The 23,411-nt window shown below is 28.0% G+C and overlaps 1 protein-coding gene across 1 annotated transcript; it reads right to left on the minus strand.

Annotated features, from left to right (window-relative positions):
- Positions 1 to 340: 340 nt before the first annotated feature.
- LOC121121500 (uncharacterized) lies at positions 341 to 23,145 on the minus strand. The gene is made up of 3 exons (XM_040716451.2): positions 22,875 to 23,145; positions 9,211 to 10,653; positions 341 to 1,155 (listed from the first exon to the last, which is right to left on the minus strand). The coding sequence occupies exons 1-3, from the start codon at positions 22,899 to 22,901 to the stop codon at positions 481 to 483; spliced, it is 2,145 nt and encodes a 714-aa protein (XP_040572385.1). The 5' UTR covers positions 22,902 to 23,145; the 3' UTR covers positions 341 to 480.
- Between the last annotated feature and the right edge of the window lie 266 nt (positions 23,146 to 23,411).

The raw sequence follows: 23,411 nt of genomic DNA on the forward strand, positions 1-23,411 counted from the left end.
CATAAAGAAATAAAATAATCACATATATTAATGACAGATGATTATTTTGAGAAACTCTTGTACGAGTATGAAATATTTATTTTTAGGTGCAACGTACATGGTAAAAAGTTTACTATGTGAAATATGTATATAAAACTTCAAAATGGAGTTTGTTTAACATATAAGTGTATAGGTAAGTAAAAAAAACATATATATATATTCATTCAACTTTTGAATATCATTATTTATTAAGGCATTTCTCATTTGTAAACTTTTAATGTAATTTATAATTTGACTCAGCCTTAAAATTTATGATTGCAGGTAAATAAAAACCACATTAGGTAAAAAACAAAACTACTTCTTTTGAGAACAAATATTTATTTCAACATAAGTTTTACACTTTCATCTGAACAACTAAACGGCTTTTACAATAAATAAACAATGAGTACTAATAAATATATTTATAACCCATATTAAATGGATCACAAAAAAGTAAAGGTATTAATAATCAACCTTAATTCCATAGTCTCGTAATGCTTCTTCGTAATTGGCGTTATGAAGGAATCTGGGTTTTTGAGTTGTCGCGATTTGGGGGAGTTGGGAATAGCTGACTGGAGGTGTTGAGTGATGTAATACTCGTCCCTCAACATTTGGTGAAGAATGATGAACACGAAAACGTTGTGGGCCTTGACTAGAAGGTAATGGAGCTGGTGACGTACTACTCACAGCATAAGGAAACGGACTCGTAGGAAGTGATTTTGAGACTTCGGTACGAGATAATCGATGTCTTAATGGAAGACTGACTGGACGAATGGTTGTGTCTTGAGGAGAAGGAGCTTTTTCTGTAGTCCCTGCACCACGGACTCTATTCCGCAAAAATGAGTAGTTGTCATTGGGTACAGAGTCAATATCGACTTTTCTTGAGTGTCTAAAAGTTCTCCGAGTTGGTTCTTCTTCAAAATCATCTGGATTTGGGAAAACAGCTTCTCCCTCATAGGAAACTGTGGCCTTATAGCCATTTTCATCTGCAATATATTCAACAATTTGAATACGACCATCAGGAAGAGCTACCTTATAACTTCCCTTCGTCACAGGGCCTGAGCTTTCTTCAGAGCGGAAAAAATCCGTTCCACTTGTCTCATCTTTGATATCATAGCTGAAGGAATAGGGTTGTGCCTTTATGAAAGAAAATTAAATAGAATTAAAAAATCATATTTCATACAAATACTTTTGTTTTATTCATAAATTACTTATAAGAAGGCATTTCATTCCACCACAGAAACTTTTCTTATAAAAATATACACATAAATATATCTAACACTTATCATGTCTGCCCATGAAATGTCCTCATTCAAAGTGATGCTAATATAATAATTTTTGCATAATTAATGAGTGTAACCACAGATAAAGAAATACATAAAGCAAGCCTTAACTCACTAACTCAAAAATACTCTATAAATTGGTTGTCTGCTGTCTTAGTTCAAGTCATGGATATTTCATAATGTATTATTTTAGATACAGAAATAAAGTAAAATGTTAAACTACACTCTGCTCCGTATTCAAAAGGATAGGGATAAAATTTCTTGTTGACCCCTAGCCATATATATTGACCATTGTATTATTTCTTTTAGGACATTTTGTATAACTATGTTCTAATAAAATATTACTAAGCAATAATATAATTCAGTACCAAATAGAATACTATATATAAATGAAATTCATTTTAAAAAATCTAGAGAAATAATACGGCAATGATAGTTAAGAAGTACTTAATACTTAAATATCAGTAGGTATGATTTACTTATTGGGCTTAATACAAGATGATTTTGGGACTTTTTTATGTTTCTTTTTAGAGGAAAGGTTGCATGATAAAATAAAAGTAACTACGTTAGAGGTGATAAAGGGAAGAATGATATAGCAAAGATATCCGTTGTCAAAAATTATATTATGACGGCATATTTTTTCTTATACGAAAATCGACCATTCCAACTAGAGAGAGGATATTCAACTCTGATGGTGTAATGAATGGTTAATCAATCAACTTCTTTTCTTTAACTTACGTTAAAATCATAATATATACTTTTATACACAGAGATAACATAATATACAGTAACACCTTGACGTACGAGTTTAATTTGTTCTAGGACATGAGTTCGTAAGTCAAATCAATTTATCAAAAAAAAAATCTATAAAAAACTATCCCAAACAGCCATTTGAAATCCCTATGTTGTCCCTATGTATTTCTTTTCATATGCATGTAACCTTCAATATATAATCTAAAACAAGTTAGCTCATGATCCTATTTTATTGGCAAATAAAGTTTACTCATGATATTGGATTATTCACCCATTTAAAAAATATTTAAAATTCGGGATAGTGTCTTGAAAAGTATTCGTCAAATAAATGTTATTCCTAGAACCGAAAATGAATTTGCAATTATAATGAAGAATCCATTATTTATAATTGAGAATGTACATGACAAATGACTCAAAATTAATTATATGCTCTAAATAGGAAACCTTTAATTAGTAAATGAAGCCAAGAAATGGTATAAGAGAGAAATTTTATTAAAGTTGTTCGACATATCTATTCATAGCATGCCTCGTTAAGAAAAAATAAATAACTTTACAAGGTTGAAGGTGGTATCTTTTGAGATAAAACAACCTTGTAATAATGGTGAAGAAGTAGAAATAAACCCCTTTAGAATTCAATATAATGCCTATCTAAGGGAAGCCTGGTAAGCATGACAAGACTTTTTTTTTTTGAAGTAATGATATATTTATCAATACATATAATTGTAATCTACTATTATTTAAAATAAATAGGTTTTTTGAAAAATTTATTTTTAATATCATAATATATCCTTATTTCGAAGAATAATAATAAAGTTAAATGTAGATACAAGAATCCTTGGTTTCTTGTATCAACAAACATATTTAAGGTTGTCCAACCGTTGAAATTCACATTTTATTAATAAAATGCGAGAGTACAAGGAATTGCTTGGATTTGTTAAGCGTTTTCAAAGAGTAAATAAGACAAACTTGGTTTCTATTACATGGATATGAATCCCCTTTTCTTTTCTTATTGATATAACGTGGTGAGCTTTAGCTACACCTGCTTATTGATACAATGATATTTTTTCGATCAAGTTGTCACGTAGTAATTATATTTTAAGTACATGATTAAAAATGAAGCTCTAAAAAAACAGAAACACATTAAAACAAACTTCATTTTATTAATTTACAGGTGGGAGTACCCGGTATAACTTGGAGTTATTAGGCGTCAATAATCAAACAAACAAACTTTGATTTAATGTTATAGATATGTACTCCTTTTCAATGTATTCTTGAACCCTTAAATGCTTTATTTTATTATTGGTCTTAAAAATATTTTTTCCAAGTTGAAACGATTCATTAAACGATTTCTTTTCTTTCTAATTAATAACTATCTGCATAGCGTCATAATAGATTCAAAATCATACTAATTTCTATCTAAACTTACTGACGAGATTGTTTCAGCTCTAAAAAAGTTGCAATTTGATACACTTTTTGTTGTATTATATATAAAAAAGCGTTTTTTGTGTTTTTGCATATGTTCAACAAAAAGCATTTTAGCATTAATATGTTGTGCTGAGCTTTAACTAAATACAACCATTGTGACATTGTTATTTCTTAGGTAAAGTAATCAAGCAGTTCTCAGGTATTCAAGGAAAACTCAAAAATAACGCCTCGACAAACAGACCAACAGAAAAACACCCTGACAAACTTATATTTATTTAATTAACTTGATTTTTCCACTATTGCTAGAAGATATTAGGCATATAAAAAGACCGACAGAGTTTGTTCAAATACTATAAACTTGTACTCCCATTTCTTTTTTTAGTATGCGTCGCATAGCTATAGTTACACACGCTCGTTGTTACATTGATATTTTTTTGATAAAGTGGTCGCGTAGTTCTTATATTTTAAGCGCCCACTAAAAAATAGACATATACAGACAGACAGACAAACTTTGCTTCATTAATTTATAATGTTTTATGAACTGAGTTTACTGTGTTTTCTTAGCCTTAACGATGAATAAATATCATAAAATAGTTAATGAGGAAAATAGTCTGTCAGATTATCAATGGTAATTAAAACTGTTACCGAAGAATAGTTATCATGCGTCGAATATAGAGGTATCAAAGTATGAAATTCGCCATTACTAGCGGAAAAGGAAAAATACGTCGAAACTGACCAAGAACATTTGCATTGTATATGGGGCCGATGCTGTTTTGGTTCGTGTTGCAGTACAGTGGTTCGAGAAATTTTTTTGCCCGCTCAATTCCGCCCTCTACTGTTAACAACTTGACCGTTTGCAGCTGGCGATCAAACAGAAGCGGCCAGTATTGGTGAATAGGAAACAACAAGACATCATGAAGGCAACACCGGCCGCATGCATCTTTGATGATGGGCCAGAAGCTCTGGAAGCTCAGATGGGAAGTTCTTATGCATACACTATACAGTAAATTACCTTGATCCAAATATATTTCCTCTTTTCCTGTCTATGGACTGGTGTTAAAATATGGCCACAATAAAGGTCTGTGCAAATTTACTTTCCAATTTTTTACAATAGGGACAAAGGCTCCTACGAGAAGGGGAATACTTGGCTTAAATCGGATGATTATAATACCTTTTAAAAAACATTGAAATAACGGGGAAAAAACGAAATTATTTCTTTCCCAACCTAATATTATGCTTATTGTCATTTTTGACCATAACAGTTATATGTATGCTGAGCGCTATTTATAATTAATTTTATATATACATAAATAATGAGATCACCAAATTGAGCATGAGTAAATTAAAGTTACAAAATATGTAGAGAAAACAAACTCATAAATTACGCCAATGCATCACTTTAAAAAAACCTTCAGCAAATATATTTTGATTAGTAGGTATAAAAAAAAACTATGGTCTTTTGCTGATAGTGTAATTAAATTTAATGAACATATATTTTCAAGTGTTAATTAGCTTAATTTATCAAAATCTTTCATTTGGAGGTATAAAATATACCTATTAACAGAGATATGATTTTTGTAGAAGACGAGGAAAAAGGAGGGAGATGCACTCATGGTATTACTGAATTAACATCTTTGTCGGCATCAGCTACTTGTGATATGATTTTTGGGGGAAAAAGTAAGTTACTGCTTTGAAGAAAATAAACATCTACATTTAAAATAGCATTAGTGCATAGAAAATATTATTTTAATATTTCAAAATGAATATAGATTTATTTTTATATGTATTTTTAAAACAGACTACACAAAACATAGGAAATAATTCGTTTTTCACATACAGATATTAACACCAAGACAAACGAAGGAAAAAAAGCATACGCACCAACCGTTTTTAATTTTTTATTTTATAAATTGTGTTTCTTCTCTATAAAATTCCATCCCTACCTATTACCCATGATTGAGATGAAACAGATGTGTTAGTGCACTTGCACATTTATTGGGCTACGTATCATTCCTTCATGGGCAAAAAAACAAAAAATAGATACATATTAAAAAAAAACTAGTTCACTACAATTCATTTTAATAATATATCATCAGTGGTTTTCTTTTCACATAATTTTTGAAATGAGTAATCAAAAGCGTTGAACTCACCCAAACATACCGGAGATATCTCACAATGTATATGTTTGATCTTTAAATCAAAAAAAAAAAAAAAAAATATTTATCCCATTTGTTGACCGATTTTAATGATTTTGAGTATGTTACTCGATTAAAGATGCATTTTAAACAAATAATAAAACAAAGTTTTTATTGCTCAACTTATTTAAGGGTTTAAAAAAGCTTGTACACAAAATCAACTCACCATACTAATATTAAAAATTAATATATATACAAAATAAACTAAATAGTTTCCTCTCTTTTAAGGAATAGTATAGTAAATTGTATACGCAGGGGGTCTGAAAAGTTTCCCACCTCCACATGTAGATGAGAGCACTCGTTAATAAAAGGTATTCACATCTATCCAGAATCTGTTGATAGTTACTCATCAAGGTTCAAGGCATTTTAGACATGAAAGTTACATGTAACAGTCGTTTGAGTAAGTTAATATGAGTGAATTTGTAAAAATAAACAAAATTGTATATGGAGCTATGATTAAATATTTATTTTGAATAGTGTACCCTTTAAATAAATTAAAATAATAGAAAACACATAAAGACTTGTTGAGTTAAAATTTGATGCGTCTAAGTCAATACAACTTGGGGTAATTAAGCCAAAACAACATCTTGTGAACAATTATTTTGCAGAGAAAAACACCGAGTGCTATTTGGACGGGTTACAGAGAGTTGAGAATCACTGGGAGAAGAGTGTAGAGTTACATGGAGACTATGTTGAAAAATAAAATGAAATATTCAGGAAAAATGTATTTTGTTGAAACTATTCAGACCACCCTAGTACATACGTGTATATTAGTGTATAGTTCTTGTAGTATGAAGCGAGGATTAGTCAAAAATAAATGTAGGAGATCTTCGAACAACCTTCTAAAATTTATACCAGGGAGGGAATAAACTTACACTACCTTCTAATCATTAGTATGACCGGAAAATATTAGAAAAGAAAAATAAGGATTCTTTCTTTTTTGTTCATTCTGTTTTGATATAAACATAAATAATTCAAATCTTAATTTAACATAATATCATTTATATAAGTACTACAAACCAATGTATTTGATTTTTTTTTTTTTCATAATCAAAAAGGAAAAAAAAATATTTTGAGATAAATAAATAAATGTTTATTTTGTTTTTTTACCATAAATAAATTATGTCTGTAGCCTTGAAGGTAGATCAAAGAGATCAAAGAACAGAATTTCTTTTTGTTTCTCATCTATTTAAAACTATATGTCTATATAATATTTATGTGGCAAAAGATAGGATGAATATACCAATAGGCTAACAATATTGTTTAAAATAACATCTATGAACAAAAATATGTACTTGAAAGACCATAAATGCTTTACAAATAACAAAAGTGAATGATTTGTATTGATACTCGTTAGTAGAAAACTTTCAAATATTTATATTCCTTAGAAGTTACAATTAATTTGTCACAGAATGTTACACTTATATGGGTATAATATTCGTCATTTCAATTACCAACTATTGTTTAAGTATAAAATGAAGTATTGGCAATAAGAGTTTTGAATGTATCTCAGAGCCATTAGAGTTTTTAGTCATTAATAACTTTCATTTAGTTAAAGTGAAATGACGCAATAAAATTATTGGACTAATGAAATTTGAATTATTTCAATACATTTAGATATTTCTAAAGGTAGTTTATCAGAAATATCATGGGTGCACGTCTATATTAGTTTGGAACAGACCAAACAAGACACAATTTATGTTACAAAACCTCGTTATTTTGAAAATGAGATTAAAATGTCATTATACGTAAAGTTGTTATTAATAAATTACATCTACACGCATGATAAATGTGGTAATTCATCATGGCAAATAAGGAGATCAAATAGTTTTGTCCCAAAATTGATAAAAGTTGTCTTTTCAACATTATTGTAAGTGAGCTGTGGTCCCATTTTGCGCTAGCAGTATTTCTAACTTGGGTTATCAAATCTTGTTATTCAATGATCCTAATTGAATACCCATCAAGTGAGTTATCGTACAGCTTTTAGATAAATATATTAGGTATACAATCTAAAACTTGAACATAGCATATAAATAATTAAACTACATAAAAATTAATTAGTGATCAAATAATGAATACAAATAAAAAAATTTAAATTTTATAATTAAATTTATTTTTCTGATAGTTTTATTTTTTGAAATTTATATTCATAGAATACACAGATATTTACACCTCCAGTCACCGATGTAGGAAGTTGTGAACTGATTATACATACATACACAAATATGTAAACAACTTCCTGGAGCTACAATATAATTAACCCTTACAATGATTAAACTGCATTTGTTCAATTTTTTTCAATGTGGTTCCGTATTTTGGTAGAAAAGGCCCTACAAAATCCATTGTTCATAAGCAATAGTTAATAAAAATTCATTGATATACTTCTTTACTTTGTTAGTGTTGAAACTCGATCAAAGATCGAACTTTTGTTTCCGTTTGGTTTGGTCTTGATTTATTATAGACGGAATTAGACCGATATTTAGGTTCAGAATACGATATCAGACCGTAAGATTGGAATAGTTTTTAAATCTGATATTTTCTTTTTCAATTTTCTACCCCTTCTTGATTTATTAATTTTACAAATAAGATTAAAACGTTACATTCAATTTCATATGACGTTATTTTGCCGATGTCTGTACTTTTGAAACACACATGACGCATATATAGTCTTTACATCATCGGTCGAGACAGAATTTAAATGGATTATGATCCAGAGTGTTTTTTTATAGCGATCCAGACTTAATTTTTCTTTGAGACCAGTTTTGGATTTTCAGACCGACCCCCAACACAAATGTTTCTTATGTAAATTGTAATATAAATAAATTATATTATACTTAACAGGAATAACGAAAAAAAAACCATGTATTTGCTGAAACAACATTATGTAAAATGCCCCTACGATTTCATTAAAAATAATGATTATATTTTTTCTCTTAGTAGACTATCGATTTGAAAAAATTCTGAGTACGTTGGCGTTTATATAGACTTATGGTACTTTCATAATACTTTATCCATTTACCCCAAAGTTTTAATTTTGTATTATACATATAGCAAATTACATTTACTAACAAAATATAAATATGGTATTCTTTGTAAGTAACAAAGTAATTTTTTTTTTACTATGACTTACATATATATGTAAAAAGTTTTTAATAAGATTTATAGTTTTATATTCTGCAAAAGGGCGACTTAATGTTTCCCTTTAAGACCTTTAAAAAAAGTTTATTCTTTGTACGGAATGTAATTTTATTATCCGAATTTTAATTTCATAGGAACTTTCCATAAAGGAAGTATCTTTTATTCCTTTTTTATTTTCTTCAAAATACTTTTGATAACTTCCTTTATGGAGTTTTTTTATAGACTACGAAGATCATTCCTATTATAAGATCTAATGTCTACCAACATGGTATTTTTATCTTAGTATAAAAGTCATTAGTATACCCTACATCGACATTTAAGGAGGTGGAATTAGAGAATTATGGTGTAATTGATCTTTTCATATATGATTAATTAGATTATAACAAAAGACAACTTACAGGATACTTTTCCTCCCGACGTATTTCATTCAACGCTTGATGATTTCTATAATGAGAAGGAATCCGTCTTACAGGATTAAATTGTATATTATTATTGTAAGGCTTCGTATTAGCCTTTACTGGAGTACTAAACTCAATGTTTTCACTTTGCTCTCTGGTCAATGGCAATTCGCGATATTGGCTATGTTGTTTCGAGTGGGGCTTAGGTGTACTGTAGGAAACAGGAGCTGGAGGCTGCCTTGATGTAGTTGTTGAATCATAAGGAATAGATGAATAGAGATGTGCTTGTTCTCGTGTAAGTGGAAGACTTCGTACCCTTTTTGGTTCGGGCGTATAATATATTTCATTTGCTGTCGTAGAAACAAAGACAGGTTTAACTGTTGTGGATGCATAGGCTGGGCTAACACTAGATGAGGCATAGGCTGGACTAACACTAGATGATGCATAGGCTGGACTAATAGTAGATGATACATACGCTGGGCTGGTGGTCGTTGACGAAACATAAGTAGGTTTGGATCTGGTAGACTTGTAGCCTGGCTTAGATCTGAATCTATGAATAGGTTTGGGCTCAAATGGCTTAAGACTTTGATATGAAGAAGGTGTTGTTGGTGAATATCTAAAAGATGGGGTAGATGGACTTGCATAAATGGATTTTCGAGCATTCAATGATTTAATAGACTTTTTTGAGACTGAGACCGGAGTAAAGGCCGATACTATTTCTGGACTCTTAGTTTGCGTTAAACTTTCAAGAGATTTACTTGGATAGTCTCTTGTGGTTGAAACAGTCGTGCTGCTCGGATGAGTCTGAGGAGTTGAGTAACTCACAGGTCTCAGAATTTTCTTAACTTTTCTTAACTTGACGGGATTTTTCTTAACTTTGTAATATACAGAGGGTTTCTTGCGTAAGAAGTTCTTTTTGGAGTAAAGAGGGCGGGTATATGACTTTGTTTTTGAGGCTACTTTGGATGGGTTTAATGTTGTTCGAACTTCATTAGCAGATGGAGGGGGTGAAGTAGTTGGGGTGAAGGTTATTGTTGTTGTTGTTGAGGATGTTGTAGCCGGCGTTGTTGTAGTTGTGGTTAACTTTTTTCGAGAAGAAAGAAAAGATGGTTTGAAAGACGTTGGAAAGAATAACTTTCTGTAAGTAGATGTGGCAGGAGTTGTTGTTGTAACAGTGGTCGTTGTGGTCGAGGGAGTCACTGGAGGAATGGTTGTGGGTGTAAAGTAGGATGTAACAGGGGAAGAAGGAGAAGGAGATGCGATTGGGGAGAAAGAAGGAGATACAGTGGGTGCAAAGTAATCAAAATCTGGTGCTGGTTGTGGAGGAACATAAGGTGAGGGTTTTGCATCTACTTTATAGCGTGACTCTACAGCTGTCAGGTCTTCAGCTATAATAGTTTTATCTTCACTTACAGCAAGGTGCAGTATAGAAGGCAGAAAATACTGAAAAATATAATAATAATTTTTTTTAATAAAACTTGAAGACTTATTTGATAACAAAAATAAATAAACAATTTCATTCAACATCACTGATTAGGAGAAAAAAAAGCACAAAACTTGACTTATCGAAACTTTATGTGATGTGTCATTACAAAAGAAGGCTAATATGTATTTCCCCAGTTACCTTTGTATTTTTCAACGAATGATTGCCCATTTCTAGCATCAAACTATTTTGCTTAATCATTTGTAAACACTACAAATTGGATTTAAAGTTGGCAAATTAAATGTCACAATTGAATAACTATAAATTGATTGATTTTATTTATATTGCTATACCATATCAGGGGCAAATTGAGTCTCTTGAATCAAAAAATAGTTTTTAACTACAATTAGTTATCTTGTATATTTCTATTGACCACAAGATTATATATGTATTTTTTTTTTTTTTTTGGGGGAAGGCTTGGTTTTTGTATTTCTTTGAATTTTATTTTTTGAAAAGGATTTAAAAAATTTCTAAAAAAATTGAAAAATTCAATTTTAAATATTAAATTTAACTGAAAAAAATATCAATTATCCATAGATACTCTCAAAAAATTACATTTTTATGGAAAAAAAAAAATGAATATTAATAGCATCCCATAAAAATTAAATTTTTTGGAGTAGAATTTCAAAAACTAAATTTCAAATATTTAATTTACTGAAAATAAATATCTAATATTAATTTTATTATAAAAAATTTCAAAATATCACATTTATTCAGAAAAAATTAATTTTTTTGCAAAAAAATTGGAAAATTAAATTTTTGTGAAAAAAATTGGAAAAATTAATTTCCAAATATAAAATTAAAAAAAAAAGAAATTCCAAAATCTACAGATGTTTAGACAAAATAAATTTTTGTATGGAATAAAATGTCGAAAATTTATAACTATTCTCAAAAAAAGTTTTTTTAAAAAAATCAAAAATTAAATTTATCTTATATAAATATCAAAAATTCAAAGCTATAAACAAAAAAATTATTGAAACTAAATTTTCTAGGAATAGTAAAAAAAAAATTAAAATTAGGGGAGGTGGCCTACAGCTCTTCCAGCCCACCCCTGCAGACGCCCTGACTCATCACAGAAACTGGAATACAAATCTATTTCTTAACAAAATATTTATATGAAAAATTGGGCTGTTTATTTTTCTCTCCTTTTCTTGATTATCGATCAAGATTATTTTTTTAGCCCATATCTCATTTCAAAATATAAAAATTAACATTTTAAGCCTTTACGCCCTGAATTAAGTTTTAAATGGAATTTAAAAAAAAAATATTAAAACATTAATATAGGGGTGGTGGAGTTAATATTTGTATTAAAAAATATTGAAACTTTTTTCAAAAAATTTAATTTTCTGTGAATAATTATTTTTTATTTTTATTTTTTTCCCCAAAAATTATGATGTGGAGAATTATTCACATACCGACGTCCAAGGGGTAATAATATTTCTTTGCAATATATATAGATTTTATTATTAAGAACACTATAATACTTGGAATTGCCTTAGTATCTACAACTACATAGGTACATTTGTACTTCCTACCTCACTTGAACTATTATCCTTGACACTTGAATTCATCTTTTTTTCTTCTTCTTGAAGATGTATACAAAGATACTAGATAGTAACAACCTTTTTAAATAATAAATAGCTATATAAAGGTCATAGATATTCATACATAATTAACATATGTTTATAGAATATCCTACTCAATATTAAAATTGTCAATGCCAAATCATTGCTTGCGCATACGGATCCATAAGAATCATTGTATGCACATGCAGAATAAACAAACAAAAAAGAATTACCTAAATCACGGCGTAACAAATAAATATACAATGTATTTGCAAGTGAGCTGTCGATATTTTGGGTTATTTTTTTCTACTGAGTGTTCTGAACGTACATTGATTGACTTAGAATTTACTAGGTATTGTACAGTTGCAATAGTTTGGAAGAATTAGCTTCGGACCTTTATTTGGACGTTGTTTTTTTTTAGAAGAAAGGTATGCCTGATACAATAAAATTAACCAGATGTGCATATGTGACCCATCAAGACAAAAACACACTAGAACAATTTTTCACAAAATGAGTGTGGATTATATTTGTATTCTTGAACAAATTATTGTGAGTTTTTATCAATAAATTATTATTATTAACCCTTTGGAGACAACACAAATCGCAATTACAGTAGTCACAGTAGGTTTTCACAATAAGAGGATACTTTTTTTTTTTTTAAAGCTATGTCTTTACCGATATAAGTCTTTTAAATCATTTTAAGATTATAAACTATAGAATGAATTTTTTGGTATCTTAACTAATTCAACAAAATTTGGCATCTTCCCGGCCATATTGGAAGAGTTTATATCACTACTAAACATTTTTTTACTCAGAACAGTTTCGCCGTATGCTACTGTTATTATTTCAAGTGTTTTGTAGCATATTTTTACAAAGTTTGATAAAAATTATTTGGTTTATGTTTTTCAATAGCAAAAAATGGACAAACACGTAAAATACTTGAAACTGTTATGCCTCTTACAAACAAACTAAAAGGGCGAGTATACTAAAAACATACATTTATAAAAATTGAGCATACCCAATGTGCCCCCCAGCGAAGTTTGAAAAATCACCTTACTTTTTGAGCACACCTCGTATATGCATTCTAGGAGATACAATTAAAAAATGAATTGAATAGTTTTAAATGAAGGATTTCAGTGCTTCTTGGGATAGATGATAGTGCAATAATTGAATATTTCATGGATAATTAATATATCAATCGTGTAACTTTTGACTTTTTGAATGAAAAGTACGAAAATATAAGTATTCTGTGACACATTATTAAGTTCAAATATCCACAGTTAAATTACTCATAAATACAAGCTAATCATGTAACTTTAATAGATAAAAAGAAATGATAGTATCAATATAGAGCTGATAATTCGAATTACCGGTGTTGTAATTAAATAATGCATTTTTAGATGTAGGAGTATCAACTTGTACGATTTGCTAATACACGTTGTAGCTTGTACACACATCGCAACTTGTACATTACATACTCGTAATATGTAATATAAAAAATATAATAGGATTTTTTCGTTTTCTTGATTTTTGTTCAAGATTGTTTTTATGTTAACAGACTACACAATATGTACAATTTGAAAATCAAGGTTACACACAAATTAATTTCCTTTTTTATAATTTGTATACATATATGTACTTACTCGTACATGTTTATAGAAGGTTGATATAAATTATTGATTATGGTGATGATAAGTATCGTGTGTGTGGGGTGTATAGAACTTGTCAAAGATGTACTTTAAGAGAAAGGAAATATATACATAGGTATGTAGGTACAAATAGAGAGGAAAAAAACTAATCAATATTTTGAAAAAAGGAAGAAAAAACCCTTATTTATTTTTCTCATTTATAATAAAGCAAATGGTTGGGACTTCCTACATGAAAGTGTAAAAAAAAAAAACTACAAAAAAAAACACACACACAAACACAAAAGTAAATGGTAACAGGAAGGAAAAAGATGGAGAAATAACTTAGTTATGTACATTCCATGCGTGAAAATAAAGATGTTATTACAAAAATACATATTGTCGATTTTTTAAATATTTAAGCATATTTTACATTTTTTAACCTCTATTTAACAACCACGTCGTTTTTTTAAACAAAATTGATTTTCATCTAAACTAATCTTCCGTTTTTAATATAAATGAATTAAACTGAAAGCTAAATAAAAGAATTAAATAATTATTACGCAATTTAATAAACTTTCTTATCATAACGACGTCGGAAACGGACCAAGTTGTTTTTTTTAGACTGAATATTTATTTATTCAGTCCAAGATCGGGAATCTTGCTTATTTATTTAATACAAAAGTAACAAAAAAGAGCTATCTCGAATCTGTAGAGAACTCCCTGGTCCAATGTTAAGCTGTATACAAACATCATCCTACCTGTTGATACGCAACTATTGCAGGACATCAAAGTTCGTTGTTAAAAATTGGCCACACTCAGTAGAGTGGATCGGAAATCCAAATTTGCTCGAGAAATTTTTCTCATCGTAATTATTTTTATATTTTTCAAAAAATTATCCTCAATTTCTATCGGCAAATTGTTGATATAAACCCTTAGAATGTACCTCAAATAACATAAAATTAGCCCAAATTCATCGTCACAATAAAGTGATAAGATATTGTTGGATTTCATTTGAAAGGTCAAATAGGCGGATTTTTCATATTAAAATTGCTGTTTTTAGAGGTAGGTTTAATTTAGTGATTTATTTTTAAAGAATGGCTCATACCAAGTCTTTGAAAGCAATTGAAAACTGAAGTGGCTAGTAAATCAGCATCTGTCGCTGGAGGTGTACAGAAGGCTCATTGTTTTTTGTCCCGGACCCGAGTCTTGAGATAACTCTAAAGACATAAAAAATCAAATGAATGACTGATTCCTGAATTTCCATTTCAAGTAATTGATAAATAAATTGCTCTAAAATTTAAGACTGACTTTACATTTTAATCTAGTATGGTCATAGGTCTACAAGAAGCTTCTGAGGCTTAGAATTAGAGGCTAATGTACTTAATTATTTATCAAGCTTTAATTTTTTATAAATATCTTCAACTTTATAATGAACATACAAAACAAAACAAAACAAAAATAGACCATATCGGGTCCTACAAAAGTCTTTTAAATTAAATTAATACTTTAAACTATAATTAAAATTGTCTGAATATTCTATTTTATTTCACAAATTTAGATACAATAAAAAAGTTGCTTTAAAATATCTAAGAAATATCGAATTGTATGCATTTATGAAGTAAAAAATATTTGAAGATTTTTTTGGTTTTTGTTCAGATTCAATATGTTGACAAATTACATCAAAAAAAATTAATGATTAAGGTTTTAGGGAATTTTTTTTAATGTCATAAAAGATATGTCCGTGCCAAATTTCTGGACGACCATTTCTCAATTCAGTTAAAACTATATTTTTACATATTTTGTGATTTTCTTATAATATTTTTTCCATTATTACAGATGTTTTTAGGTGAAGAATCGGATTTAAAAATGATTATTTTGTAACTATAATAATAAAATAGTTTAAGATTTGCTAGACAAATCATTAATTTTATTTTCTGTTAAATATTGTATTATTTTCATCTTAATGCATAATGAACAAAATATTAATATTTCATTTTTTTCTACATTAATAATAATAAATATATAGTAGCTCCTTTACTCCATATGATTATGTAATATATCATCTGTCAAGCTTTTACCTAAATATTTAGTCGGTAAATAATGATTCAAGGAGAAGTCAAATCTATTCAAATCATTGGGTCTATTTTATTTACATAAATGTAATTCTATACTTCTTACAATGACATTTATAAAATTGTCCTTGAGGTATTTATCATTACAATTTACAGAAAAAATATTACAAGAAATTTTCTACTCTTGTAAACTTTTTTTTAGGTATAATTAGCGTTTACAAGAAAGTTTATATTATTATTAATCTACAATTATATTATATTATTATTGTAATTCTTAAGTAAATTTTTTAATTACTCTAGTCAACAAGTTTTTGCCCTTGGATTAAGATCCAAGTTTTTGTTTGTTTTTATTTAAAAATATGAAATAACTTTTTAGCCTAAAATTTATGTTTTTTGGGATTTATAGATATCTTTGAATTAAATACTCAATGTAAAACAAAAATTCAGATTCTGGAACGCCCGTTGGCTGAAACCCACATTTTTTATAATTATAGTTATTTAAGTCCTAAAACAAGAAAAGGATCTTGCAATTATTAATTTACATAGGTTTGGCTTTTGGATCTTTAAAAAAAAAACCCACAATTTAGTGTATAATTTTGATTTGTTTTCTAGTACTAATCAAATATATTGGACATAAAAAATATTTAAATTGAGGATCATCTCCTTGACCCTAAAATTTTGTTCAAATAATTTACTTGTTAATAATTAATTTAAGAACATTTTTCAAGAGATCTTACAATGTGTTATTAAATATTCCATAAAAAAATCAAGTTTAACTGAAAATGTTAGCAAAATTAACCTTTTCTTTAGGCAGCAAAATCTTTTGAAGTTGAAACATAGGATTCATTTTTCAGGTTTAGTATTATAAAAAATTAAAAATATGAAAATATTTAGCTTTTAAATTAGATTTTTTATTCTACATATATGATGAGTTACATTTTTAGGAATTTGAATGATTAATTTTTCATATCCTACAATGTTTATCTCATTTGATTTTAATTTTTATATAACCTTGTTATAGATATTTCGCATCAAAATATGACTCCTAAATCCAAATTATACTAAAATGCCATTTTTTATGTGAAAGAAATATATGGATGAAAATAAAAGTGACAATCAATTTATAAACTGGTTAAAAGTTTTAATTGTATTTTTCATGCTTTACAGCTGAACTAAAAATAATTAATTTATTTTTCTGCAAGCATGCACAAATTTAGTTGCATAATGCGTTCAATAAGTCATGATATTTTCGTACTACGTATACAAAAATATTATTTTTTGCGACAAATCTTAAATAATTTTTGAGTATTATTTTTTAAAGTCATCGTTCTTTATTATGAAATTTTATGTCTTTACTTTGAGACAAAACTATTATTTTTGTCTTTCTGAAAAAAAAAAATAATAGTAATAATTTTTTAAAGAAAATGTCAATTTTTTGTAATTTTTTTTACTTAAAAAGCATTCTTTCGATTTAAAAAAAGATATCTATCTATATTTTTTAATTCTGGAAACTTGTACATACAAACTATGCTTTTTTCTTTTATTTAGATCGGTTAAAGTAAAAATTAACAGAAAATCATGTTGATACTCGAAGGCCAAATATGCATAAATTTGAGGTTATTTTAGTCATTTTCATGTTTCTTGGTGTAAGAGCAATTAGGAACAAACTATCTCAATCAAAGTATAAAAGAAAAGTTGGAATTTTGTTGACTAGTGTTATTTTTCTTGATTCACTCAAAATAGATGCAACAAAAGAAGTCCATTATTTTTACAATAGATGGTGCTTCGATAATATGTATATCGTGTTGTATAAGTAAAATCGGTTTACACTAGATACCCTTAGGAAGATAAGATTTTGTACTAAAAAAAACTTTATAAAGAGAGTTTTGTGCTTGTTTTACTCGCTATTGTTTTAGCACGCGAAAGATGGACACCTCGAAAGTAAAAATCGACAAATTTAATAGTTTTTCTTCAAACATGGTGTAAATGCAAGCCAGATGGGTGAAAATGTGATTAGCGTCTTTAGTCCTGATAATTTAACAGCCAATTATGTGGCATTTTGTCTTTGTCAATTCCGGTCGGGTAATTTTGATGTCAATGATGGACAACAATCTAGAAAGGCTAATGGTCGAAAATGGGGATAAAATAATGGGAATCGTCGATTACGACCGTCATGTTAACGTTGTTTTGATCTCCAAAAAGATAAACAGTAATGGAAGAAAATCCATGACAAATAATGGATTTTCTTTTTTTACGCCTGTTATGTATGAATCTCTTTGAAAAAAATTGGTACTTTTTGTTACTCAACTTTATGTAGTAGGTATCATCACTCAAAAAGCACTCAAATATACTAAGGAAACAATAGATTATCTACAGTTGGGTGAAATGAATGGACAGATAATTCATAAGATAATGATCTATCATAATCAGCATTCATCATGATAAAAATCACAGGCTATTGTGTAGGAAGTGAAGGTTGAGGTTAGATACATATATATTTAGATATTACTTAGAGATCCATGCCGTTTCATTTCTTAACTTCTATGCAGCGTTGAATAATTGAAATATTAATTTACAAAAGAAGATTGATTCATAAGATAAAACTACATTTTGTAGTAACGGGTAAAGAAAAACTATGGCTTATTATCCTATGGGCACTTCCCTTTTATCTTTATTGCCGTTCGTGGATTTTGTGGAGTATGATTTTATAATTCTACTTAGCCTTTTTCCTCGATACTCCTCCGAAAAACCTAAAAACTCATCCCCAAGTAATATTCACAAATGGAAAGGTTCCACAGGGAAAAGAGGCATAGTTCTAATTTGCCGTTGCTCCACCATAAAGCTTCAATTCTGCTCTAAGTCGAACAAGGACATACATTTGTAACACCCTAAAAAACATTTCTCGGGTGGGGGAAACAGTAGTTCATTTTGAACTGTACACCACAGAACTAGAAACCTTTTTACACGAAAGTAAGAACATATTTTTTACAGCTCTAATTAATGTTATATCTAGAGTTATGAGATATATTTGAATGCTCATAGAGATTAAAAACGTAAATCACATAAGTTATGAGGGAAAGGGATACAATGTAATAAAAAGAATAAAAACCATAAATTAATTATACATAACATATTATTCTGTAAGAAAGATTATCCACTCGTTCGAACATCTCTATATAGATATTCAAAAATTAATTTATACTCAAGATTAATATATATTCTCTCCCTTGAAAAGGGATTATAAATGAGTATTCATATACACTTTACATACATAGATTTTTCTTTAATAAAAAGAGCCATAATATTAATTCCAATTATAGTGGCTTTATATAAATAATTCACTTTTAGAAACCCTGTTGCAATTATTTTTTTGTTAGAAGCAAGTCATTCTATTTACATATTATATAGAGAATTTAAAAAAAATAACAAAAAAAGTGTATATTTTTGAATATGCCAAATAGTGTAAACTATTAAGTTTTTTATTCCTCTACATTGAAAGGAAAAAAAATAATAATGTAAAAGTCATTATTTCTAATAAGTTGGTTTTATCCATTTATGTACATAAAACATCAAAATGTTATGATTTTCTCATAAAACAAAACATTTACATTAACCACCCTTGGTTCGATCTTGTTCTTAAAATTCCCGAAATAATATTTTAATCTGTAAAAATGTTCAATTTGGTCTAAAAATATTATAATTAAACTAAAATGATACTATGTTCGAACCCTTGTTCCCCACTTTTTCAAAGAACCACGGAGCTCATTTTATTGTGAATGCTAGTTAAATAAAATTTTATTTGTAGTTTTTTTTTATTTATTCATATTTCTTATAAAATTTGCCTCTATAAACATTTTTCCTAAATATAAGTAAGAAAAACGGTGGGAATGATTTAATAATCTAATTTTATACTTTTTGGTTTATCTTTGTAAACAAATACAATACTACTTTACTTGCAAATTTTGGAATATATTAATTCAATCGTTTGTCTATGATACAATAACAAATAGTTTGTATGGGTCCCTATTTAGGACTGAACACTACAATCCTGTCCAGTTCAGTCCGATAGCGGTCCAGTTCAGTCCTGGCATATCAGTTCTGAAACTAAAGTTCGGTCTTTGATGACGTCACTAAACTTTATTCCTTCTTTTCTAAATCAGTTTAATACTGACAGATCGAAGTACCAACAGTCTCCAGAACCTGTTTCAAGACTGGACTCGACCGAATAAATACGGACTTGTGCAATACTAATAACAAACAAACAGAAAGTTATTGTTCTTTTGTATTTTTGTATTTACTAGCTGCTCATAAAAGCTTTTATTATACTTTTGATGGCTATTCTGTTGAAATAAATTTGCTATTTCAATAAAAAAGCTGTAATAAGTAGTATATTGATAAATTGAAAGCAAAAATATATTTTTTTTAAATGAATTTATAAAAACTTTCGATTCCGTTGCCCTTTTTGATTACAATAGCAAGCCTATTACATACTTGTTTTTTCAAGAGGTATATATTCGGTTATTTAAGTCAAACATATACTTTTATTCAACAATTTTTTTAACAAATGACCTTCTAAGCTTATATTAAGTAATTGTAGTAATTTATCACTTCTTTTACCACTTTTTTAGGGGGCGCTGGAGTTTACGCTTACATGTATCTAGTATCATATAATTGAGCTACCATAAATATATTTTTAAACCGTTAGAAATTTCAATACGACATTTGTATACTAAACAAAAAAAATAATATTCTATTTTCCTCAAGTTCTTACTCTGCAAATTTTTTTGAAATAAGCTCCACCCTAATACCTAAATACCAAATAAATAATTTTATAGTTTGTGTATTAATATTGTACATAATGAATAAACCTCATATTTCCTTTACAAGATGAATTGCTTTTGTCGATGTAGGGGTCTCATTTGTCACATATTTAATAATTTTATATGCTTTTTGATAAATAAAAAATTTCATATGTAATTAAAATTCTTCCTATACTATCATATATTTAATTGGTATTTTTACCCTAGCCATATTAAATTACATTAAAAATCCTAGACTAATACAAAAAATATTTTTAGTCACATCATTAATTTTTTTCTCTCGAAAATTACATGTTTTTGTCTCAAAAGACAGTAATAATATTACTCATTTGAATGATTTGCACAAATAAAGATATTTTTACATTGTAAATATTGCAGTAATTTATTGACATTGAAGCATGTTTCAATGTAAAAAATATATATATATATTTGACAATAGAATTTAAGTAACTCATAAAAACGTTTAATGCTATTTGACATAAGAATTCTTGATGACAAATATCTACATATTAAATTCAAAGTCCCATCTATTTGACATTTTCTAAACTGCGTATGTATTCACAATGGCCTATAAAATTATTTATTATGACAATAAGGTAAGAAAAAATGAAATTAAAATAGGTTTATGATTTATTTTTTTTAAACAAAATTATTCATAGGATGTAATGCTTATATTACAAATTTAGTTAAATCAATCAATGACTTGAATTTTTGAGACAAATATATTCACTTGTTTCTATTAATTTAGTGAGGGAAATATTCATATCATAGGTGTAACTGCTTTTTTTTTTTTTTCAAAATCGAGCAATCCATATGGGTCTTTTAAGCAACAAAGCTAAAATTACCAATAAGTAAAAATGGGGAGAGTCAATCTGTATAGAACAATTGAAAACAAAGTTTTTTCCTCATTAGCTAAAAATGCTAGGTTTTTTTTTTTAAATATATTTTTTTGAGATTATTCTATTAACTTGATCAAATACAAATTTTCCAATTTAGTCAAATACATATATAGCTCAAAAAATAATTGTTTTGAAATATAACACTTTGTTTAAAGACGATAAAAGGATTTTTTAAATTTTTTAATTGTAATGTTTAATTATTTTTATATGTATTAAAAACTGTCCCAGAGGTACACAGCCAGACCAAGATGTGGTGGTAGTTTTTTCGAAATCACTATATTATAAAGTAAACAATGTTATGCATGTATTTCAAATTTGAAGGACATCCTTGTTTAGTATTTGTGTGACAGATATCAAAAGTGAAAGATTGGGGGTTTCTACTGTTTTTCAATGTTCTGCCGAGAGGAAACTTGTTCATGTCACATATAGAATCAATATATTCTCATAACTTCATATTACAATCATCCAAAATCTTTCAAATGACAGTGATGAGTATAGGAAAGACTTAGTGTAAAGCCAGAAATACTTTTGTAATTCTTAGAAATCAAATTTGTAATCTTTCATCTACCCCATTTTCGAACACATTGTTAAACATTTTTGACAAATAATTATGATATTGCTGTTCCTATCAACAAAAAGGCTTCAGAAATTGAATATTTCTTTCCCTCTAAATTTACATGTGGAATAACCTAGCCATGCATTGTTATAAAGAAAATAATTAACTATTAATTCAATCTTTTTTAGGTATGAAATAAATAAATTCAAGCTGTGAGCTTAACAAATTATAATACTACAAGACCAAGACAGAACACAATGTAAAACTTATTTTTGTTCGATGAAGACTAAAAATAGATATTTACTGGCATATTATCTAGACATATGTAGTATTAAATACCAAAATATCTCTAACTTGAATAACCTAATAATTTTGATTACTAAAATGATGACAATCATATTGGATCGAATTGGATTGAACAATGGGCTTCTTTAGTAACTCTAACAAAACTTTAGACAAAAAAAAAAAAAAAATCAAAATTCCATTGAATAATTTTCTCAATGACAAAAAGTACTTCTGGAAATAAATTATACTCTCTTATCAATGAATTTACCAATTTTTAAACCAAATTATTTTGTAAAAAATATTAATAAATACCAATAAGTATACAATTTTTGCATAGAATAATTTATATTTCTTACCAGTGAGAAAATAATAGATGTTTGCATGATGATCGTCCTTATTATCCTTGAAATAGGTATGACAACTATGTAATAATGACTCAAAAGTTTACTACGAACGCCTTTTTTCAAAAGTCCTCAAGGATGTAATAATATATAAATAAAAATCAATATAAAAACAGTATATAAATTATTTTGACTAGTTCATAGTGACTACGCTAGAATTGGACTAAATATACAAGGCTCAAACGATTTAATTCATTTCCAACCAAAGTAAAAAAAAAAAAAAGATAGCAATAACAAAAAAATAAAGCAGAAGACAAGACGAAAAAATTGTTTCCTTAGAATTTCATACTGCAATATGATGTGAGGGATCAACGCGCTGGTTCATAACTTTGGTTGTCTTGACTCGTACGCTTTTTTTATAGATATGTATATCCCAACTATTATTTAATATGACCTCTGGGATGCGTCATTTTTTATTTTGTTTATTTACAGGTAGTCTCTACAGCGTTATGCACAATACACCACCGGAAAAAGATGATGCTTTAATATAAT

This window comes from Lepeophtheirus salmonis, chromosome 7 (genome assembly GCF_016086655.4).
Source record: "Lepeophtheirus salmonis chromosome 7, UVic_Lsal_1.4, whole genome shotgun sequence".
NCBI lineage: Eukaryota > Metazoa > Arthropoda > Copepoda > Siphonostomatoida > Caligidae > Lepeophtheirus > Lepeophtheirus salmonis.

Coding starts and splice junctions, on each gene's coding strand:
- LOC121121500 (XM_040716451.2), bottom strand. CDS start 22,901: ATGCAAACATCTATTATTTTCTCACTG. Junction 10,654..22,874: donor CATCTATTATTTTCTCACTG/GTAAGAAATATA, acceptor TATATTTTTCAG/TATTTTCTGCCTTCTATACT. Junction 1,156..9,210: donor GTCGGGAGGAAAAGTATCCT/GTAAGTTGTCTT, acceptor TCTTTCATAAAG/GCACAACCCTATTCCTTCAG.